This window comes from Dermochelys coriacea, chromosome 2, assembly GCF_009764565.3.
Source record: "Dermochelys coriacea isolate rDerCor1 chromosome 2, rDerCor1.pri.v4, whole genome shotgun sequence".
In the NCBI taxonomy this organism is placed as follows: domain Eukaryota; kingdom Metazoa; phylum Chordata; order Testudines; family Dermochelyidae; genus Dermochelys; species Dermochelys coriacea.
In genome coordinates, this window is record NC_050069.1 from 43,737,261 (window position 1) to 43,759,826 (window position 22,566).

The following is a 22,566-nucleotide window of genomic DNA, read 5'->3' on the forward strand; positions in this document are numbered from 1 at the left end:
CATGTTACATGCAAATTCAGAAAAGTGGAAGGCAGATATGGCTGTAAATGGAACCTCCACTCCAAAGTCATTATGTCAACTCATGAGACTTGACACAGTACACCTCATGTCAAGTCATAATGAAAAAGGTTAAAAGTTTTCCAAACCCCCAGACAATATTTACCCCAGGCCAGTATCTGAGATACCTGTAATCACCATTTTCCTTTTCAAAAGTGAAGTATTTAAATAGGAGTAAAGATTTTTAGAGATACAAGGTGGGTGAGGTAATATCTTTTATTGGACCAACTTCTGTTGGTAAAAGAGAAAAGCATGACAGCAAGCCCTAAAAGACGAGAATGGTTTTGATGGACTATCCCCACCTGGTCCTCCACTACTTGTAAGGATGGTGGCAGTGAGCGAGGGCTTGGAAGAAGGAGATACGAATTTAAGGGCTTGTCTACGTAGGGATTAAGCCTAGAATAGCTATTCCACATTCGCTCATGTGGACACTCTTATTCCACACTAAAGGTGTATCTACACTGCAGCTGGGAGATGCAATTCCTAGCTCAGAGAGAGGTACCCACACTAGTTATGCTCAAATTAGCAAGCTAAAAATAGGAGTGTGGTTGTGGTGGCATGGGTGGCGGCTTGGGCTACCCACCTGAGCACGCACCTAGGATCTTGGATGGGATTGTACTCTGGGGGATAGTCTGAGCTGCTGCCCATGCTGTGGTGATACTGCTATTTTTAATGCATTAGCTTAAGCAAAACCTTCCAAAATGTATTAACCTAAACCACAAAAAGCACTCTACAGGCTTGTCTGTAAGGCGATTTAACACATGGCAAACTGGGGTGTGAATTGACAGTGCACTAGCCTGCTATGCATTAACTGACTGCGTGGACCTGTGACTGCACTAGAAGTTCCACAATGCTCTGACAGCAAGAGGTTAAAGCGCCCTATAGAACTTTCAGTGAGTGGAAGCAGGCCATTAGTGCAGACAAGCTGTTAGTGTAGACCAGTGGTTCCCAAACTTGTTCCGCCGCTTGTGCAGGGAAAGCCCCTGGCGGGCCGCGCCGGTATCTTTACCTGCCGTGTCCGCAGGTTCGGCCGATCACGGCTCCCAGTGGCCGCGGTTCGCTGCTCCAGGCCAATGGGAACTGCTGGAAGCGGTGCGGGCAGAGGGACATACTGGCTGCTGCTTCCAGCAGTTCCCATTGGCCTGGAGCAGTGAACCGCAGCCACTGGGAGCCACGATCAGCCGAACCTGCAGACGCGGCAGGTAAAGAAACAGGCACGGCCCACCAGGGGCTTTCCCTGCACAAGCGGCGGAACAAGTTTGGGAACCACTGATGTAGAATAAGTGAGTCCATGTAGGGAGTTAGTGTGGAATAGCTATTCCAGGCTTTAAATTTCAGGACCTCACAAGAAGCCTACAGAGGGCTGCTTGGGAAACTTGTATGCCCCACTGATCTATACACCTGAATGAATTTGAGCCAAAGAAATATTTTTCCTCTTTTAAAACATGAAGTAACCTGGATAGGGTCCAGCAAAAGCAGAAGAAAAAAGCAAGCTGAGCACACTTGTTATAATTCTTCTCAGACACTATCATAGAGAAGTCATAGCAAACAGAGTTTGAAAAGTCCCAAAGTAAGAGTGAAGTAATTACTCCCATGATACTTTTGCCTACATAAATTCCTTGCTGTTGCTGTAATTGGGTAGTGTTCATCTGTGTGAGAGAAACAATTTCCTTACGTTCCCCTCTTTTTCACAAGTTGTTACACTAAGTGCAAGGTGCTTTAAAACACAACAACCTTCCTCCAGGAGATTCAGATCTAAGACAAGACATGTCATTAGAGAAAATATTTGGGGGGGGGTCAGGGAAGAAGAGGGTTATGTGAGCAAGATCATCTGGGTGCTTTAGTTAGTAGCGCATACCTCTTGAAAAGTTCCACACATTTTTTTGAAATTTCCTTTTCTTATTTTCTCAATATACTGTTTCTTTGACAGGTAAGTGAGAGAGCTATTTGGGTCTGGATTGCTGTGTATTTAAAATATTGTCAAGATGCTGTACCATACCTGGTCATGTTCTCCCCCTCCTTCCTCATTATAATTGAAGACATTTTCTCTAATGTCCTCCCAGCTTTCATGCTCTTCAGGAATGTGATAAATTCCTCCTTTCCGAAACCCTGATCTCCCCCACTGACTCCACACTGTGTAAGAGACTAACAGAGCTGGAACAAACAGATGCATATATGTTTATTATGTGGCCTCTACCGTCCTTTGAAATGTAATCACATTTGAAAACAACCTGAGAAAAATTAGTATTTAATAGTTTAATATCCACATTCCCAGGTAAGAAATGCATTGTTTAAACCCCAGTATCCAATTAAACATAAGTACGCTCTCCAGGAAGGTAATGAATCATCTATATGTTACATCATAAACTTCATTATAAGGGTATTTTACTTACCTACAGGAATCCATTAGGACATTTAAATAGAAGGCATTTTGGCCATTCTCTGGCCTTTCACCAATCCTGAGTAAATAAGATACCCAAAGTAAGTAAAACACTGTTTTAATGAAGATAACAAATGTAATATAATCATTTGAGTCATTACTTTTCTGAGATATGTACACTGTTTTAATTGTTAATATGGGGAGTTGACAATTTTATTAGGAGAGAGAAGCTAAGCAATCAGTTTATAATAAAATTTAGTTTTTGTAGCACTTTTCATAGTCCTAAACACCATGGTTATCCCTGAATCCTCTTTAAAAGAAATGTCATTAAAGCATCAGTTTATGCCTGAACTCGAACCAGAAACAAGGAGAAGGGACATGTTATCTGAAGGAAGTACTTTTAGGGGTGCAGCACTGGTAAGAGCCCAGATCCTAGAACTTTAATCTTTGGCCATGGATACAGTCAGGAAAAATAAAAAATACAACTCTCTCCTTATCCCTTTCTAAATGAGTGACGCGGAAGTGACAATAGTGCGTGGAAGTGTGGTGGCCACACAAAGCCACCAACAAATTTAGGATTTTAACCACTAGGTGCCAGGGAGTGAAACAGAGGGATGAGATACAACATGAAAGACCGGGGTGGGGTGGGGGGGGAAGAGACAGAAACGGCCAACAAGGAGGACCGAAAGCGAGGTGGCCCTATGACTACACTAAACAGAACTTCATACACGAAATCTGAGCTCATTTCAAATAAGTCAATCAGGATCTACTCAGACATTTCTGTCCCAGCTGCAGTTGTAGGAGGCATAATTCAAATGTTATTTTCAAGATTTATTCTCCAGTAACACATCAGCCGTTTTGTGCTGACAGGGTTTTTGGGTAACAGTTTGAGCCTGCAATAGGATGCCTCTCTCAGGATGTGTCTACACTGCAATAAAAAACACCCACACCTGGCCCATGTCAGCTGACTTGGGCTTGCAGGGCGCAGGGCTATAGATGTTCAGGCCTGTGAGGAGGTAGGGTCCCAGAACCCAGGCTCTAGCCCAGGCCTGAAAATCTACACTGCAGTTTTATAGCCCTGTATGCCCAAGTCAGCTGACATGGGCCAGGTGCAGGTTTGTTATTACAGTGTAGACATACCCCACGATCCCGGCTGGGGCAAACCACAGCTTCCCCCTTTTCCTGTTTAAAAGAGAGCCTCCCACTATTTTCCTAACTCCTCCTGCAAAAAGCACACAAGGAGCCAAACATTTTTGTGCTTATTCACACCGGTCCAGATATTAAACAATTCCCACTGACTTCAATGTATTGACAGCAATGTAAATGAGCACGCACTTTGACAACAGTCTGGACTAGAGCTAGTCAGGAGTTTTTCCAATGACTTTTTTTTTGGTCAGAAAATGCCAATTTGTCAAAACAGTAGAAGTTTTGAATCAGATCAGGAAGAAACCTGGGTTTCCCACATCCCCACTCAGTGTCCTAACCAGAGGGCTATTAGCTATTCTGGGTTTGGTGGGGGTCTTCTTCCTTCCCTTCCCCCCCCAAGTCAAAAGGCTTCCGTTTTGCCTCATTGTGGAAAAGGAAAATATTTTCAATTTCAACATTTTTCATAGGACACGAAAACCATTTCCCACCAAGCCCTGGCTAATATTGGATAGGTTGACCATATAGCCATGTATGTATAATATAATCAAAAATCAACTAATCTGTACTGAAAGTATATATAAAATATATACAACTTTTATATTGATTGCCTCTCTTTCTGACCCACCCCTAGTACATTGCTTGACTGCTTACATTGTAAGCTCTTTAGGGAAGGGTCTGTGCCTTCCTATGAATGTGAACAGTGCCTACCACATTGTAGGTGCTTCTGGAATACCAATAATGTGACAATAACAACATGAGAATTTGGGGCAGTTGAGGCTTGGAGATGAAAATAGGTGCACATGCAGTCTTGGGTCTTCCAGTTTTGTACACCTGGGGAAGCTCTAGAGGGGGGTGGAAGTGAATGGAGAGGGAATGTAGTTTTACTTGAATCAGTCCTGAAGCCAGTGAACTGCAATTATGTGATAATGACTTTCAGCTGTTACTATCCTAAGCTGAATTTGAACTGAACTGGTGACTCATAGCAGAAGTAAAAGGCTCTCTCCCGTAAGTGGCAGTATCCTTGTTTCAATGGTGTAACACAGTGTGAGAATGAATGAAAAGTATTTGCTTTCCTACCTAGAAAGACAAGGAGGCACATGCTGATTGCCAAGATGGAGCCAGAGCTGAGTCCAACTGGTTTTCCTGCTTTCACCTGGCTGATTTCACACCACTTTCCTTTATAGCCATCAGGACACTGGCAGACAAATTTGTCTTGGGAATGTGCCACACAGGTACCCCCATTCCTACAGTTCCAAAGTCCACAGGGTGTAGAGGTGCAGTGTTTAAACCCTGTGAGATTATCGGTCACTTCTATTTTGCCAGTTGGGCACCTGAATGATGAAACCAACAGATTATTTTGAGTGATGGTGCTTACAGGAAGAGCATGCTTCTTTGCAAACGCTGTGCAGTGAAAAATTGTTCAGTAATTCCAGTTTGATACTTACACGTTTCTAAAACCAATAATAAAAGCTTTTAAAGAAAATAAAAGCCAAGAAGCACTCATGCCACATCACTTACTATGAAATAGCTGTGAACTGAAAGGACGTTCTAGGTATTGCCATGTAAACAAAAACTCCAGGTGTCCCCCTACTTTGCTTCATAACTCCTGCCTGTAGTATTGCCACAATGCCCAGAGAACAAGAAAATACACAAAAGATACCCCAGATTCCTCAAAGAGCTCTACTTCTTCCCCAAAGGAGGGGAACTGTCTGCTTCAAAACATGACCAACCCTAGCTGGAGAAGCAGGAAAGGTTCTTTCCCTCCACACACATTCGGAACCAGAGGGAGAATCTGGTAGCCCCCATTGACATCCAGAGAAAGAGGATGAGCAAGTTTGTGGCAGTGCTGCATACAGGCTTTGACTGGTTATTTGAACATTTTGGAAGGATGATCCTCATCCCCATCCCGGGACTGGTCCCTTTGGGGACTTAATCTGCCAGCAGCATGGAACAGGCTTGGTGCCCCTGTATTCCTCATCTTCCAACATGAAATTGGAAAGATAATGGAGGGGTAAAAACTCCTATAAGAACACAAATCTTCCTCATGGGGAGTCAGAAAGCATGCCAGACTCCTTGCCATGTGGTTCCCAGGTAAGTATATGGGAGAGAACCCTAGAGCTTTCCCTTTAGAAGTGGATTGGATAGCGGCAATCTGCAGGGATTTACGTTGAAAGAGAGGGTCCCAGATGATCATGTCCCATTCCCACAGGAAAAACAAAAGCTAAGTGTACCTGCATTCATGCCTTCTCCACAAGTCTACACAATGGAAAGGACTGTGACAGGGCTGACTGCGGCAAGCATTGGAATGACAGCCAATGGTGACGCCTTGCTGCTTCAGAATGAAGCTGAACTCTGTGCTTTTGCCATCCCCAAGAAGAGGCTGACCGTTCAGCTGGACATCACACATGCAACCTACATGAGCAGAAAAGCACAAAGACAGAAACATACAGTGTTCCTCACAAACCCTCTCAAAGCACACTACATTGTAAAGTTCTTTAAACATCGTTGAGGACTTGTTTCATTATCAAAACAATCACTGTTTGCATGCAAAATAGTCTGATCGCAGGATGAGATTTAAGTAACGCAAACACTATTTTACTAGTGGTCAAGATGCCTTCTGACATGCGTGCCTGGGTTCTTGCTGGCTGGCCCTGCAAAGCATTATAGCACTCCTTCAGCAGAGCTCAGAGTTGAAGCTGTGAAGTATGTGGTTTGACTGGGGCTCCCCTCACCTACCCTGCTGCAGGCTGAGTAGGGAGCCTGAGAGGAACCCAGATGTAAGTGACTTCTTTCTACTTTGCCCAAAACTTGACAGACAGAGCTGCACCTCTATCCAGGCCAGCCATGGAGGCAGGGGTAGTGAAGTTCTGTGCAGAACCTCCCACCCTGCAGTAAATATTCTAATATGGATCCTCCCCTCCCCTCAGGCATGGGGGGAAAAGGTTGGGACAATCTCAGTGTTGTTCTCCTCCCTCCAGGCCCAGAGAGCAGGGATTGGAACGCCACTAATTCTTGCTTTACTCTGACAATGTCTACAGTGCGAAATATCAAAAATCCAATTTACATCAGTACTAGGGCATGATTTGGTGAACGGAGGGCAGGGCATTAGCTCTGAACTTCCAGCCAGAGGCCAGATCCTGCATTCCAGGGACACTCCAGCCTTCGGTGGATATGTCCATGTGGGGCCTGGAGTCTCATTATTCCCGAACATGTCATTTCCATGGTTCATGTGTCACCTACCTTGGAAATCACTCCCTGAGTGATTAGGAAGGCGGTTTCCTAGCACAATGCTTGCCAAGTCCATTTCGAACCATCTGTTCGCACCCACAAAGGAGGTCACTTCACGATCCCCTCCGCCATTATTAACACGCAAGGTAAACTCATTGTAATAGCGCTCCAGAGTCAGCAGAACCCACTGGCCGTTGTCTATGCGTAATGTGCTCAGTTTCAGATGCTGCTCTTTGTCCCCCAAATTGAAATTAACACCAAAATGTCCATCAACCACCTACAGGAACCCAGGGGAAAAGACCTTTAATAATGTTCACACGTATACCAGGAATACATGTCCAAATATCATAATATAAGCCACAAATTCTAGTCAGTGGGAAGTGTTCCCTGCACGGCCAAGCAGCACTGCGTTAGCTACATTTATTTCTAAGGCAAGACAGAACTTCCATGAATGAGAATAGTTACTCAAAGGGTCAAGCCCTGCCCTTATTCTTTTGAGGAACAGGCACCTTTAAATATTCAGAAGAAGCTTCTTTTTGATCATAGTGCAGTGGCACAAGTGAACACCACTGACAGATCAGCATTTGGATTGTTTACCTCCAATCTGATGTATTCACTCCCGTCTGCTGATGCCATGCTGAGAAGAGTGCTGAAGGAAACACGGGTGCGTACCATGAGCTGGACCTGGGTAATGTGGGCACTAAGCAAACTTTTCAGTTCATAATGAATCCAACTGTCCCTTCCAAAGGCCCACTCCAGGAGAACTAAACATAACACATGGAAAATATAAATGTAACATCTTAATATTTGGCACTCACACAGACCTTAACTTTTGTACACACACAGAGCTCTGAAGAGATAAACTAACTCTCAAGCTAAGGATTTTAGTTCAAAAGAAACTCTGGCCAAGGTGCTTTGGGTGTTGTGGAACACAAAGCTACACAGACTCTAAGCCACTCTCTCAAAAGTTAGAGCAGATAAAAATAGCAATTATGGGAATACAGGAACTTGAGAGGGCATTATAGCACACAAAAAGCCAAAAGTGATCTAAAAACCAATTTTGAAACTTAAAAACGTCAGTGGGGTTTTTATTTTGTTTTAAAAGCAAGAAAAGAGATAAGGGTGGACATCAGGTAGATGAGTTTCATGTTGCGAAACTTGTCACAGTGAAGGCCCAAGCAGCGGTTGAGATGGGAGGCAATGGTAGAATCCCTAAAATATGGGTGTATCACAGCACAGAACCTCGGCAAGGCAAGGAATAGGGAGGTAGTATCACATACAGCCAGAATTTACATCTTTAAAAAGGTTAACAACAATCTGGCACCTTTTAGCCAGCCACTGTTCTCACAGCAGTGGAAGGTTCCCCCAAAAGGTATATTGTATCAGAATGGCTACTTTCTAGTATATTCTTGGGTAGCTTTGTGATAATGGATTATTGCTGTTTGTGTTCTGCACATCTGTGAAGGAATATCTGTGAATCAATGTGGCTGCACTTGTGAGCTGTTAGACCATATTTCCCTAGTTTGTCTATGAAAATGTCAAAGTGCGACTGTGTCAAAAGCCTTATTGAAAAGCTATATCACTTCTACTCCTTCCCCTCATATACTAGGCCAGTAACCGCACCAAAGAAGGGAATTCAGTTGATGTGTCAAAATTTGTTCTGAACAAATTCATATTGGCTATTATCTATCACTTTATTATCCTCTAGATGCTTACAAATGGATTGTTTGATCATTTGTTCCAGTATCTTTCCAGGTATCGAAGTTAGACTGACTGGTCGAAAATTCCCCAGGTCCTCTTTGTTTCCAATTTTAAAGATAGGTACTATGTTTGCTGTATGAATGGGGAATGCTGGAATAGGTGGAGGGAGGATTGGGAAATAAAGAGAACCCCTAGTGGGGGACAGGGTTGGAGGACTGTGGTATGGGGATAAAGGGGGAAAATACAGCCCCTGGCATTTTGGGGCAAATGGGGAATCCTGGTCTGGGGCACACAGTGCTGATGCCATGGAGGTCTGAGGGGGAATGGAAATAGGGGTGCACACAGAGTCTCTGATATGAAAGAAGAATGGGGGAAACTGGTAGAAGAAAAGGGGGAGATTGGAGGCAGACAGGAAAAGAAGCAGGAAAGAGATTGGGGGGATTGAAGGGAATCCCTGAACTAGAGGGGGATAGGAGGATGGCACATGGAGAGCTTGGGGGGCGGGGCGGGAAATGGAGAGATGCAAGGAACCCCTGGTATGTGCAACAAGCTCATTCTACACAAGCTAATAAGGGTGCAATCCCCATTATATACTTCACATAGACCTAGTAGAGAGAGCATAGCACAATTACTCACCCTACAATAGCTGTGGTTCTTCAACATTGCACTCAGTGTGTGCTCCCCAAGCTCATGAGATCAGATTCTTTTGAATAGTATTATTTGTTGAGGCTGCACTGGCGGCCCCAGCCATCTTGTCCCTTCCCACAGCTGAGTGCACAGTGGCTGAAACCCATGCTCAGTTCCTTTACCAGTGAGAACCCCATAAGAAGAGAGCTCTGATTAGCACCCAGTGGGAGTGTGGGTCGTGGCACCTGTGTGGACAACATCCCGAAGAACCAATTACTGAAGAACAGTGACCATTCTTTCTTCAAGTGATTGTCCACCTAGATTCCATTCTTGGTAACTAACTTGGATTTTCCCCAGATCACATGGGAAGTATGGCAGTGCAGGCGGATTGAACCTACGTCTCCAAGATAGTGACTTCACTCCTGTGTCATCCTTCCTCTTGCCTTTAGCCACCAAGGATGCTGAAAGGTGCAGTATTAGCTGAACTTCATTTTAGAACAAGAATCAGAACCAAGCTTGAAAGAAATGGGGGCATGAGCCACAAAAAAACCCTGCAAATCCTCCCCATCTCTCATTCCCAGTCAGATGTTGCTCACAGAATGAAACCACAAAAGAGGTAAATGAAGTCCTGTAAGACCCTCATTGTGACACTTCCTTTGTGCAACAAGTGAACATAAATACTTCAGTATCTGCAAGTCCAAACCTTTCACAGAGAAAGGCATTGCATTACTTAGCTACTGGCTCCAACCAACTGCTATCAAATTAAACAAATTCTGTACCATGGTATATCTACTGCCTATTCCCAAAGATTCCCATGCTTCATTTCTCTCCAAGATTAACTGTACCTTTGTCACATTTTGATCCAGCATATCCAGGGTAACAGCCACAATTAAAAGAGCCCCATTCACCAATGCACTTGCCATGAATACCACAGGAGAGGGCCCCAGCTCCGAGACACATTTCATCAGTCATAGTACAGCCTGGCGCAGTGTTTAAGGACTCTGCAGGGTGCTCCAAATCATAGACCTAGAAAGCGGGGGGGGGCGGGGAAGGAGGAGGGAAAAACACCACCTTAGGCAGCTGCAGTTAAAAATATTGCCCCAAAGAACTATGTCCTGACACTTTTACCTTGCTGTCAATGATGACATTCCGTATACAGCCAACAAATCCTTTGAAGTGCTTTTGTGAATTACGGTATGGCAAAGCCTTCTTAACTCCACCCAGTTGTAAGGGTTGGTGAACATTGAGGAACCTGCCAGCATTTGCGGTGGGGAGGAGGGGAAAAAAAGGAAAGAATTAGTAGCAGTCAACCTAGATTAACAGTAACTTGGTGTTTTTCCTTTTCTTTCTTGGTTCTTTTGTGGTTGTGTTATCTGTTTTGTTTTTACCTCTCATTTCCTGGAGTCTCTTCTGAAATTTCACAGGCAGACGGATCCATCTGGGAGATTTCCTTAAGGATGCCATCGTCATCTTTAACTGAAACGTTTACGCAGTGGTCAAGGATCAGCTGCACTTTCTAGAGTGGAAAATGCATTACATTAAAGATCAAATTGTTTTTTAATTTCAGATTTTTCACCACCTACACAATGGCCAGTGCCATTAACTACAAGTTAAAATGCAGAAAAAATGTATTAACATAATAATGAGTTTTTACCTGCAGAGCTCAGAGGTGGGTAATTATACATTAACATTCCTATTCTATGGATCAGTGGTTCTCAAACTTTTGTACTGGTGAGCCCTTTCACATCGCAAGCCTCTGAGTGCGACCTCCCACTTATAAATTAAAAACGCTTTAAAATATATTTAACACCATTATAAATGCTGGAGACAAAGTGGGGTTTGGGGTGGAAGCTGAGAGCTCGCGATTCCCCCATGTAATAACCTCATGACCCCCTGAGCGGTCCTGACCCCCAGTTTGAGAACCCATGCTATAGATGAAGAATCAGACACAGAAGTTTTGATTCTCCCCTGTGCCCAAACAGAGCTGTGGGTACAGTGAAAAGCAAAGGCTGATCAAGACTCCAGGAGTTTCAGACAACTGGTCATTGGTCCCTCCCTCACCCTCTCAGGTTCCAGCACAGACGGCAGTGGAGTCACCTCCACCAGCTTCAGACAGCAGAGATTACCATTGCACAGAAGAAATTCTTCAATATTATCTCCAGCCTCTTTAGCTTCACTTTACTCTGTGTAAGTGGCATAATTGAAATTGGTGGACCAGAGTCCAGCCCAGAGCAATGAAGGAATTTGCCCCAGGTCACTCCAGCAAGTCAGGAATGGAATATGACTAATCAGATTACCCCAGCCCTGTGGTATAATCACTAGACAATGCTGCCTCCCTAATAAAAAGGATGGGAGACAAAGCTGAAAGTCTGTAATGCCTGCTGAAGCTGATGCCATGGCCATTGGGGGTGGGGTAGGGGACATTATTCTAAAAGCTGGAATCTTATCTTGAAATGATATCCAGATGAACCAAAGGCTTTAAAGGGTTGTTTTTATACTTGCCTTTCCATCACTTATGATTTTTATATTATGCCAGTGGCGATCTGCAACATTAACTTTCTGAGACAACTGCAGGAAGAGTACCCCAGAGCCATGACTCAGAGTCAGGGATGGGACACTGTCAGAAAGCTCTGGAAAAGAAACAGTTATTGAATAAGCCTTCTCCTGTCCAAAAGGCAACCACATAAGTATTAAAATCCACGTGAACTAAAAACTACCAATTCAATTTCAGTTTAAGGAGTTTTTTAGTCTGGGAATGAGATGCAGATTAGAGCTGTCCCAGATATCATGAGTCTTTTTAAACTGCATTTTTTCACTAGCATTAAAACCACTTAGCCTGCAGGGCAAGAAATAACAGTACATAGAATGCATCTGAGGAAGTGAGCTGTAGCTCACGAAAGCTTATGCTCAAATGAATTTGTTAGTCTCTAAGGTGCCACAAGTACTCCTTTTCTTTTTGCAAATACAGACTAACACAGCTGCTACTCTGAAAAAGTACATAGAATGAACTTGAAGCACTGGTAAATTGTTTTGAATGCTCCTCATTTGCCAAGAAAATTTTTTAATGCTTTTTTCTCTTTAAGAGACAAAGAAAGTACAAGACAGTAAATAAAAACCTGAGTTGTACATGCATGCATGCACTCATGCACTCATGCAGAAAATGAGCCTGTTAAAGTTTTTAACCTAAAGCAATGAAGTCTTCCACTTCTCCAGGATGAACACGTGCTACTGGTCCATTGTACAACAGAAGGCCATCAGCCACTTCAGTAATAAATTCCAAAGAGATACGGCTCTCAAAGCAAGGCTTGATGGGAGGGAACCAGGCATAACCATGCCCTCTGAAGGTACGTTTTGTTTGCTGGCACTCAGGCCCATCAAAAGTTGCAGGGCATTTACAGCTATAAGAGTAAAGAAAAACTTTAATTTGTTTTTTCTCCATGCTGAAAACTCAGAATATAACCCTTAAGGAAACGATCCTTAATATACAGCACAAACCATGCTAGTTCACACTAATGAGACACACTGCAGATCACCATGTGGACAACAAACAAGTGAATAATCACAATCAAAGCTTATGCATCAAACTGTACTTAGTTCATTTATTTTTACAAGCAGAGTTTAGCTTTAGGTAATACTTCACGCTATGTATATAAAGGATTTTTTGTGAAAAAATAGTTAAACCATCGTAATATACAAGACCTCAAAATACCCTCCTGTTATTTAATTCTTGATCCAGAATTCTTTAATATCACTCAGAGGGAGAGAGAGGATATCTTGCTAGTTATTGGATTTGTGGATTATTGTGTATATATTAGTGTAGTACCTCAAATGTGCTGGATGCTATACACATAGGATGAGAATCCCTTCTCTCAAGAGCTTACAATCTCAACCGGCAAAACAGATAATGAAGCAGGGAAAGGGATACAACTTTCAAAGTCACTAGGGTGATGGCAGGCTCACTGTTTTGAAATATTTAATTATATCTGTTTTATTTATATTACAAAAACAGATGTGAAGAGCTTTTTTTTCCCTGGAGGCTCAAGAGATTTCAATAGGAATAAGGAATGGTAGGAATACAGATAGTGGAAGGGTTGTTAATGGGAAAGTAGTATAATGGAAGAGGAAGATTGGGCATCTGTTCTACTATTCAGTTCCTATACACTACAGTACCTGAAGAGACAGGTGGGGCAAAGGGCAAACCCCTACAAATGACAACAAAGGAAATGAGGTGGGGGAGGATCTATCCATGGTCCAAGTCTCTGATGTGAGTGAATGATAACGGCAGGAGGCTGTGAAAAGACTATGTTCCTCTGTAGCAAGACTGTTCTATGTTTAATACATTTGAGCAGCATATTGGAATTGGATGTGGGCTTTACCATGGACAGGGTCTCTGCAGGTTCAGTTAGATACCTTGATTTGCACTGTCATGCAGAGGGAGAGAGAACTATTGGGCAGTTGCTGCTACCTTTCCACCACAGAGATAGCTAAATGTAAGAGAGGGGTGATATAAATCTGCACACACACTTCGGGATCAAGGCATGCGTGTGTGTATTATTCTTCCCTCACTTCCATGTTTGACAATATGCTGGGTATTAAAGATTAGTAATTAGAAGAAAATAACATGGAAAGCAAGGAGTTTGTGCCTGTGGGAGAGTGTGTAAGTGACATGCTGTGGCACTGGTTGAAGTGACTAATAAAATGACTAATAAAATGCATCTAGATTGCACAAACATGAGCTTCTCAGACCTCCAAGTTAAGGGAGGCCAGTGCAACTTGCATGCTTTCTGCCTTTTGAGGATGATGATGATCCTATATAGCCATCAGCAAGGTGAGAAATCTGTTTGCAAGAACAAAATCAAGTATATCCAACCCGATCTGCCTTTTCAGAAGTGATGAAGGTTGATTTGCTTCTCTGAGCCCCTCTCTCACCCATTTTGAGTTAGAAGAAGTTCTGAGCAGCATGAAAAGTTTTACTAACCTGTAGCCCAAATCAGTGTCTATACACGTGCCCCCATTGAGACATGGGTTTGTCCGGTATGAAGAGCAGAAGAGATGCTGGCTTTCTCTAGCTGCACAGGTGCACTGGACACTATTCAGGACCATCACAGATGCCAGTGAGACACTTCCAGCAGTAATTATTGTGGGGATATGACTATAATTGTACCTGCTGACACATCCAGTGCTATGAGTGCAGTTTGCAGTCACACACTCATCTATGCCAATCTGGGTGATGCTTATATCCAAGATGATTTCCAGCTGGAGAAGAAAGTTAGTTTTATTAATCTGCCTTTTCCTGTGGGAAGAAGCTTAATGCTGAAGACAGTATGAGAAGCACAGCTGTGGGAAACCAAAATCTTATTTATTCACAGAACAGGTGGAGCCTGAGCAGTAGCAGCGTGAGTGTTCCTGCCAGTGTGCCATTAATCTGCCTACAGACCCCACCACTAGCCATGAAAGGGTAGCTCCATTGTAGTATCCATTCAGTCCTCTGCTTCCTTACTGGGACTGTTTTAACTTGAACTGATTGAGAATTTATTAAATAATTTGTGAAGAATTTCACTTTTTTTTTTTTTTTTTGAGCTGAGTAATTTTATTCAGCTCTGATAACAAAAGATCCCAAATACACTCTCTCTCTCTCTTTGCGCCCTGGACACTTGCTCTCTAAAATCAGACTGCCATTAAGTAGTTGTAAAGGGCAACAACAGTAAATAGCCTGATAGCAAGATGTTCCAGTCCATGTTGCATTGCCAAAGCGCATCCTCCTAACATATCAAGTCACTTAGCTGCTTATTAGATTTTATTTGCAGGAGTGATTTGGTGTGTTTAATTTTCAGCTCACATTTTTCTCTGAAGGGAAAAGGTTATTTTACCACTCTGCTTTCTTATTGTAGAAAGATGGATCTTTTGACTGAGTAATTTTGTGCATTCTTGTTATGGAACATTTCAATACGTGGGCCGAGGAAATAAAGCAAAACACCAAGAACCGTGTGCATAAAAAAACAACCATATACATCACTTATGGAGGATTTCATAGTCTCTGTAGAAGATACGTGTTCTGAGACACATACTCCTAAAGGAAGTACAGTATTCCAAGGGCAAAATATTCAAATTTGGGTGCCTAAAGTTATGCAAGTAAAGGAATGGTTTGACATTCAGAGGTGCTAAACTCCCATCAAAGTCTGCAACTCTGAAAATTAGGTCATACTATTTGGATGCCGAAATATGGATTATGGGTCTGAACTTTAAGCACCTATATCTGAAGCTTTTGGCCAGACTAAAAGAAATTTTTTGCTCAGTACAGTCAAATATTGCAATACACAATCTTTCTCTCTCTCAAAAAAAATCAGTGATTCTGTGCAAACATTTTCACTAGATTATAGATGCAAGATTTTAATTAACTCAACGAGTAGAAAGCCACATACCCGTGCTTTAGACACTGCCACATTGCCATTAAGTTTTTCTGCTTTATAATATGGTGGTCCAGAAACTGTAAACCAAACATCAACCCCTTGGGTTTGACCTGGAATATTCGAGACACTGAAAATGTGGACATTTTCAAGTTGAGCTGGTATGATTTCTGAAAGTAGTTTCTTCATTTGGTTGTATTTACTTTCTCTCTCAGAAGACTGAGATATAAAATCGGCTGCAGTGATATCTGTAACAAACAATTTAAAAAACAACAACACACTCAACTTTGAGATTGAGGACAATCATATGACGTTCAATTATAATGGGAGCAGCAGAGACCAAAATAGTTAAGTTTGCACATCTGACTCCATTCTCTTGGCACTGAAAGACTTTTCACCTTTGGGCTCTGAAATTTTTCATACTGGTTTCTGCTCAATGGTTTGCACTGCAGGGGCTTATTTATTCAGTCATTACATTTATTTTAATTCTCTTTAAATCAGGAATATCTTTAGAAAGATTTTTTTTTACTAGACTTATTCAAACAAATTCTATTTGCAATATAAATACGTGGTTGTACTGTCAGTGTGGAACTCATCTTTGTTTTACCCTAGAATGCAACATTTATTGCAGTGTCTTCTGACCCCCCTCTATGTATCAGAGGAAAAAGAAAACAGAGCAGAGTACATATGTACATTTTTCAGATCTCTACTTAGAGGAATATTAAGCATATTCAACACAGATATCTAATAATTAAGCAGACTAATAAGAGGTCAAAGTTACTCAGCACTAACATAAAGGGGGCAGCTGAAATACTGCAAGACACAAAAATACATTATTTTACCATTTATTCGTATAGACCCAGCATTACGGATGGCATCATCTTTGATTTCCTTCACAACCACCTTCACTGTCGAGATCACATCCGGCCAGATACCATCAGTAACTTTCACTCTTACATTGTAAGTTCCTGTTGGGGTACCTTCTTTAATAGTCAGCAAACCTGAGTTATCGTTGAGGATAAAGTACCTGCAACAGAAATTATTTGAAAAGAAAAGGCAAAGAATAAGTTCTATTCACAGCAAGACCAGATTTTGTGGAGAATTCCCCTGGTGTAAAACTGACAAACATAACAGATCTACCCCCTCATCTCTGGTGAAAGAAGAGCGAGGAGCCAGGGTGGAGCAGAACTATGTTACACTCAGGGCCGGCTCTAGGTTTTTTGCCGCCCCAAGCAAAAAAATTTTTGGCCACCCCCCCTTTTTTTTTTGGCTTTTACACGTTTGCACTTTGCAATTTTTGTTTTGTTTTGTTCTTGGCGATTTAAATTTTTTTTAAAATGAAAACAGAGAATGTGTAGTTAGTGAAATAAAACAATTTCCTACTAGTGTACTCATTTAATTTTAACAAAATCACAATTACAAACAATTTGGGTTCAACTATACACTGTAATGAAAAACGTTAGTGTCTTCCGGTGCACCCAGTTTCTCATAAATTAAAAGAATTTATATAAACTGAACTGGTTTTTATTTAAATTTTTTGCAATGGTACTTTCAATTGAAATTAATGCGAGTCCTGAAAAACGATTTTGAGACATGGACCTCAAATAATTTTTTAGTAATTTCAGTTTTGAGAAACTGCGCTCACTAGAAGCCACTGGTACTGGTAATGTTAAAAGAATGCGTAATGCTATAGCAATGTTTGGAGTGAGGTGCTCAGGGCTGTACATCCTGCCTGTGGGCCCCCAGCCTGATCTCAAGCCCAGCTCCACCCCTGCAGAGGGGATGGTAACTGACAGAGCAGCCTGGGGGGGGTGGACCGGGGCACCCACCCAGCCGTCCAGGGCAGTGGGTCCCTTACTGGCCACGGGTCCTGCCCTGATCCCGGGCTCCGCTCCTCTCGGCTCCGGCTCCTCCACCATTAGTGATATGCGAGACAGGGGTGGGCAGGGGGGAGGAGCTACATTGCCCCGCTCCCCTGGCAGCAGGGGGCCAGGGCAGGGACTGCCCCTGGGCCGGGAACCCCGCGCTGAGCCCGCCGCCCCATACAGGGGCTCACTGGTTGACTGAGCGGGGCTGGGGAAAAAAAAAAAAAAAAAAAAAAAAAAAAAAAAGATAGCTGGAATGCCGCCCCTGGAAATGTGCCACACCAAGCACGTGCTTGCTTTGCTGGTGCCTAGAGCCGGTCCTGGTTACACTTATCCCTCATTGGTGTAAGGCCCTTAGAAACCCCAAAACAGTGGCATAAACTAAAGCAGGACTCCAAGTTGCTCTACCTCCGTCTGGGGCTGGGTGGCACAGAGTCGGGGAGCCATCTCCTTTCCACTGCTTCTAAACAGAGCTCAGATGCAGTGCAGAATTGAGCCCTTAGTGTGTCCACAAGGCCATAGTCAAAGATCTGCGTATTCTATAGCTAAGTAGACCTAAATTCTATAGCAAGATGCCTAGATTCAGCAGCAGCTTCATTAAAATAAAAAAAAATTATGCTACCTCCTAGCTGCTCGCAGATTACCACCTTCAGGCTGCGGTGCTCAGCCCCAAATAACAAGCGCCATGGCCTGCCTCCGTTTACCTTTCCCTATGGATCAAAGATCTCGTCTGCACTGAGGACTTTGCACTATGTCACTAGACTGATGTAGCCGTATGAGTGCAAACCCCTAGTATAGATGCACTGGTATAAAAAAAGTGACTTACATTGGTGCAGCTCCCCTCTGCCAAAACAGCCAAGTTGCACTGTTGCAAGTCACCTCTGTTCTGCACTGGTGCAAACCTCATCAATCTAGCTACACAGGTGCAAAAACTCCCACTGTAGACAGGCCCTCAAAAACAAAGTGCGGGCACCAAAACACCACTTCTCTAGGAGTGGAGCAGGGTGTTAGGGAACTGTATTTATGCTGTGGACCAATGGCACTGGCATTGGATAAGACTGTACACAGGGACTATGGGATGGCATTCCAACTCATTAGGAGTCTGTGCATAGTACAGGGCTCTTGACAGAGTGGGATCCTAAATTGTCACGAAGGCCAAAGATAACCACTGCTAATGAAATATCCTGATCCAGCAGCTGTACCCCTGTTTCTGGCAATATGCAATTACCCCTGAAATTATTACACTTCCCCTTTTCCCTCATCAAAATCCCACGCTGCAGCCACAATCCTTCTGAAAAAGGATGAAGGAATCCCAACTCACCTCTGAATACACCAATGCAACTCCTTAATTGGCCAGTGAGGCTTCTGGTTGCCTGTGGAGTGATTAAAGACACTCTGCTTGTCAGGGGATGAGCATTTCATCTCAGAAATTGCTGCCTACGCTACAACTGACTGGGGAACAAACTGGGGAGCTGCTCATATGACGGTGTATAATGTGGCTTCCTATGTAGGAAAGGGGTTTGGAGATTGTGTGCACACAAATTAGAGTATACACAATACACTCTGGCATGTGAGTTCTCAGAGAAAGTTTAAATATTTTCTTTCTATTTAAAAAAAAAATTGTCATCCATTTTGTCAGGTCATTATTTTCTTTTTAAAATACCTTGATGCTTTTCCTTCAAATTGATAGGTCTTGTGATCCCAGTCATCGTTGTCTGGTGCATGAACTTGGCCCAGTACAGTTGTGGGTAAGATACCTATCATAATTAAACATATGAATGACATAGCTAAAAAGTATCTGACATTTATACACACATATATAAACAGGTTTCAGAGTAGCAGCCGTGTTAGTCTGTATTCGCAAAAAGAAAAGGAGTACTTGTGGCACCTTAGAGACTAACAAATTTATTAGAGCATAAGCTTTCGTGAGCTACAGCTCACTTCATCGGATGCAACCGATGAAGTGAGCTGTAGCTCACGAAAGCTTATGCTCTAATAAATTTGTTAGTCTCTAAGGTGCCACAAGTACTCCTTTTCTTTTTACATATATAAACAAACATCCAATTATAATTTCGCTGGCTTTCCTTAACTCTAAAATCTCTGTCAGTACTTGGGATGGAATTAAAGGCAGCTCTGTAATGATTTATGAATACGGTATGTTGGCCTAGTTATTGGGGTGTTTTCTATATGTGGATATTGGTTTAACTCAGGCTGTTCGGAAAAACAGGCAGGAAAGAAAAGAAGGGCTCAAGATAAGCCACCTCTGAATTATTAGCTTTGATGACTCTGCCTGTCTCCAACCAGCCAGCAAAATTGGTTTGAACCAGAACAGAAAAAGGCCCGTGAACACAGAAGTTTAAAAGAACTCTGGCTGGATTAAAAAGGATACTTAAGAATGGGGCATTAATTGAGACAAAACTCCGGTGAAGAAGTTAGCCCTGCATAGGTTGCCATCAGGAGATGGTAAGACAGAAGGAAATGTAGAACGTTTTAAAAATCTTAGGTTTCAGAGTAGCAGCCGTGTTAATCTGTATTCGCAAAAAGAAAAGGAGTACTTGTGGCACCTTAGAGACTAACAAATTTATTAGAGCATAAGCTTTCGTGAGCTACAGCTCACTTCATCGGATGCATTTGGTGGAAAAAGCAGAGGAGAGATTTATATACACACACACAGAGAACATGAAACAATGGGTTTATCATACACACTGTAAGGAGAGTGATCACTTAAGATAAGCCATCACCAGCAGCAGGGGGGGGGAAGGAGGAAAACCTTTCATGGTGACAAGCAAGGTAGGCTAATTCCAGCAGTTAACAAGAATATCAGAGGAACAGTGGGGGGGGGGGAGGGAGAAATACCATGGGGAAATAGTTTTACTCACTCCAAACATTGCTATAGCATTACGCATTCTTTTAACATTACCAGTACCAGTGGCTTCTAGTGAGCGCAGTTTCTCAAAACTGAAATTACTAAAAAATTATTTGAGGTCCATGTCTCAAAATCGTTTTTCAGGACTCGCATTAATTTCAATTGAAAGTACCATTGCAAAAAATTTAAATAAAAACCAGTTCAGTTTATATAAATTCTTTTAATTTATGAGAAACTAGGTGTACCGGAAGACACTAACGTTTTTCATTACAGTGTATAGTTGAACCCAAATTGTTTGTAATTGTGATTTTGTTAAAATTAAATGAGTACACTAGTAGGAAATTGTTTTATTTCACTAACTACACATTCTCTGTTTTCATTTTAAAAAAATTTAAATCGCCAAGAACAAAACAAAACAAAAATTGCAAAGTGCAAACGTGTAAAAGCCAAAAAAAAAGGGGGGGTGGCCAAAAATTTTTTTGCTTGGGGCGGCAAAAAACCTAGAGCCGGCCCTGAGTGTCCATGGTATTTCTCCCTCCCCCCCCCACTGTTCCTCTGATATTCTTGTTAACTGCTGGAATTAGCCTACCTTGCTTGTCACCATGAAAGGTTTTCCTCCTCCCCCCCCCCTGCTGCTGGTGATGGCTTATCTTAAGTGATCACTCTCCTTACAGTGTGTATGATAAACCCATTGTTTCATGTTCTCTGTGTGTGTGTATATAAATCTCTCCTCTGCTTTTTCCACCAAATGCATCCGATGAAGTGAGCTATAGCTCACGAAAGCTTATGCTCTAATAAATTTGTTAGTCTCTAAGGTGCCACAAGTACTCCTTTTCTTTTTTTAAAAATCTTGTTTCTCTTAAAATGTTACTACTGCTAATACTTGTGACAGAACAGCCTTCTTCAAGCACTGAATACCACTGTCACAGGCTCCCAAAGAGAAGAACCTCAGGTGTCTGAACTCAGTTTGGCTTGGGGGATTAGAATGGTGGATACACAGGGTACTGTACCCCAGTCTAAGAGTGGGAGCACTGTAAAACTGAGCCCTGAGATAGGTAAAGACCCAGAGCCCAACACCTGAGGTAGTGCACTCAGAGAAACAAGAAAGGAGCCAGAGGTGCAGCTAGCCCTTTAACTGTAACAGTAGTTATTTGATAAATATCTTTTGCAGTAGCCATTATATAGGACATAATATTATATACTGATGTTAAACCCCTGGAGTACCTGAACACAAGAGGCAACATGAAATGTAAAGCCTTCCTTACTTTATCATGTGTCACAACCTCAATGTATGTACATCTTTTTTATTTAAATAGACTTAAGACAAATAAGCCCCTCATTCAAGTTCACAGAGTTGATAAAACAGCAAAGTACATCTTGTGTACTTGTGAAGTACAGCAAAGTGGTGTCCAAAATTCACTGGAAATAAGTTATCCAATGTTCCATCATCGCAGTTCAAGAACAGACCCTTGAAGACTGCCAACAATGACCAAGGCCTTTTGTGCAAATAGCAGCCACACAAAATGTCACTCTATACATCAAACTAAACCTTATAACAAGCACAAATCAAGTATAATAGCTGTCCAATACACTGGCACTGTCTATATATACACATCTTGTAACATATCATCATGTCAGCTCTACTACAGTATACCTAGGAAGTAGGGCTGTCAAGCGATTAAAAATATTATTCACAATTAATCGCACAGTTAAACAAATAATAGAATACCATTTAAATTTTTTTTGGATGTTTTCTGCATTTTCAAATATATTGATTTCAATTACAACATAGAATACAAAGTGTACAGTGCTCACTTTATATTTATTTTTGATTACAAGTGTTTGCAAAAAGACAAAAGAAATAGTATTTTTCAATTCACCTAATACAAGTACTGTAATTCAATCTCTATCTTGAAAGTTGAACTTACAAATATAGAATTATATACAAAAATACTGCATTCAAAAATAAAAATCTAAAATTTTAAGAGCTTGCAAGTCCACTCAGTCCTGCTTCTTGTTCAGCCAATCGCTCGGACAAACAAGTTTGTTTACATTTGCAAGAGAGCTGCCCACTTCTGATTTACAATGTCACCTGAAAGCGAGAACAGGCATTCTCATGGCATTGTTGTAGCCCGTGTTGCAAGATATTTATGTGCCAGATGCACATGCTTCAACCACCATTCCAGGGGACATGCATTCATGTTGATAATGGGTTCTGCTCAAAACCCATCCAAAGGAGTGTGGACTGATGCATGTTCATTTTCATTATCTGAGTCAGATGCCACCAGC

At 42.2% G+C, this 22,566-nt stretch overlaps 1 protein-coding gene across 1 annotated transcript in view; it reads right to left on the reverse strand.

The window, feature by feature from the left end:
- Positions 1-22,566, reverse strand: part of LOC119852200 (neural-cadherin-like) — an 86,005-nt gene that overhangs the window by 2,192 nt on the left and 61,247 nt on the right. Inside the window, exons 19-32 of the mRNA XM_043507602.1 lie at positions 19,075-19,168; positions 16,389-16,573; positions 15,562-15,794; positions 14,118-14,395; positions 12,323-12,537; positions 11,642-11,769; positions 10,528-10,655; positions 10,268-10,391; positions 9,985-10,165; positions 7,409-7,575; positions 6,824-7,088; positions 5,815-5,995; positions 4,661-4,914; positions 2,057-2,211 (exon numbers count right to left, since the gene is read on the reverse strand). Of these exons, the coding sequence (XP_043363537.1) occupies positions 2,057-2,211; positions 4,661-4,914; positions 5,815-5,995; positions 6,824-7,088; positions 7,409-7,575; positions 9,985-10,165; positions 10,268-10,391; positions 10,528-10,655; positions 11,642-11,769; positions 12,323-12,537; positions 14,118-14,395; positions 15,562-15,794; positions 16,389-16,573; positions 19,075-19,168 (2,588 nt within the window). The remainder of the gene's footprint in view (positions 1-2,056; positions 2,212-4,660; positions 4,915-5,814; positions 5,996-6,823; positions 7,089-7,408; positions 7,576-9,984; positions 10,166-10,267; positions 10,392-10,527; positions 10,656-11,641; positions 11,770-12,322; positions 12,538-14,117; positions 14,396-15,561; positions 15,795-16,388; positions 16,574-19,074; positions 19,169-22,566) is intronic.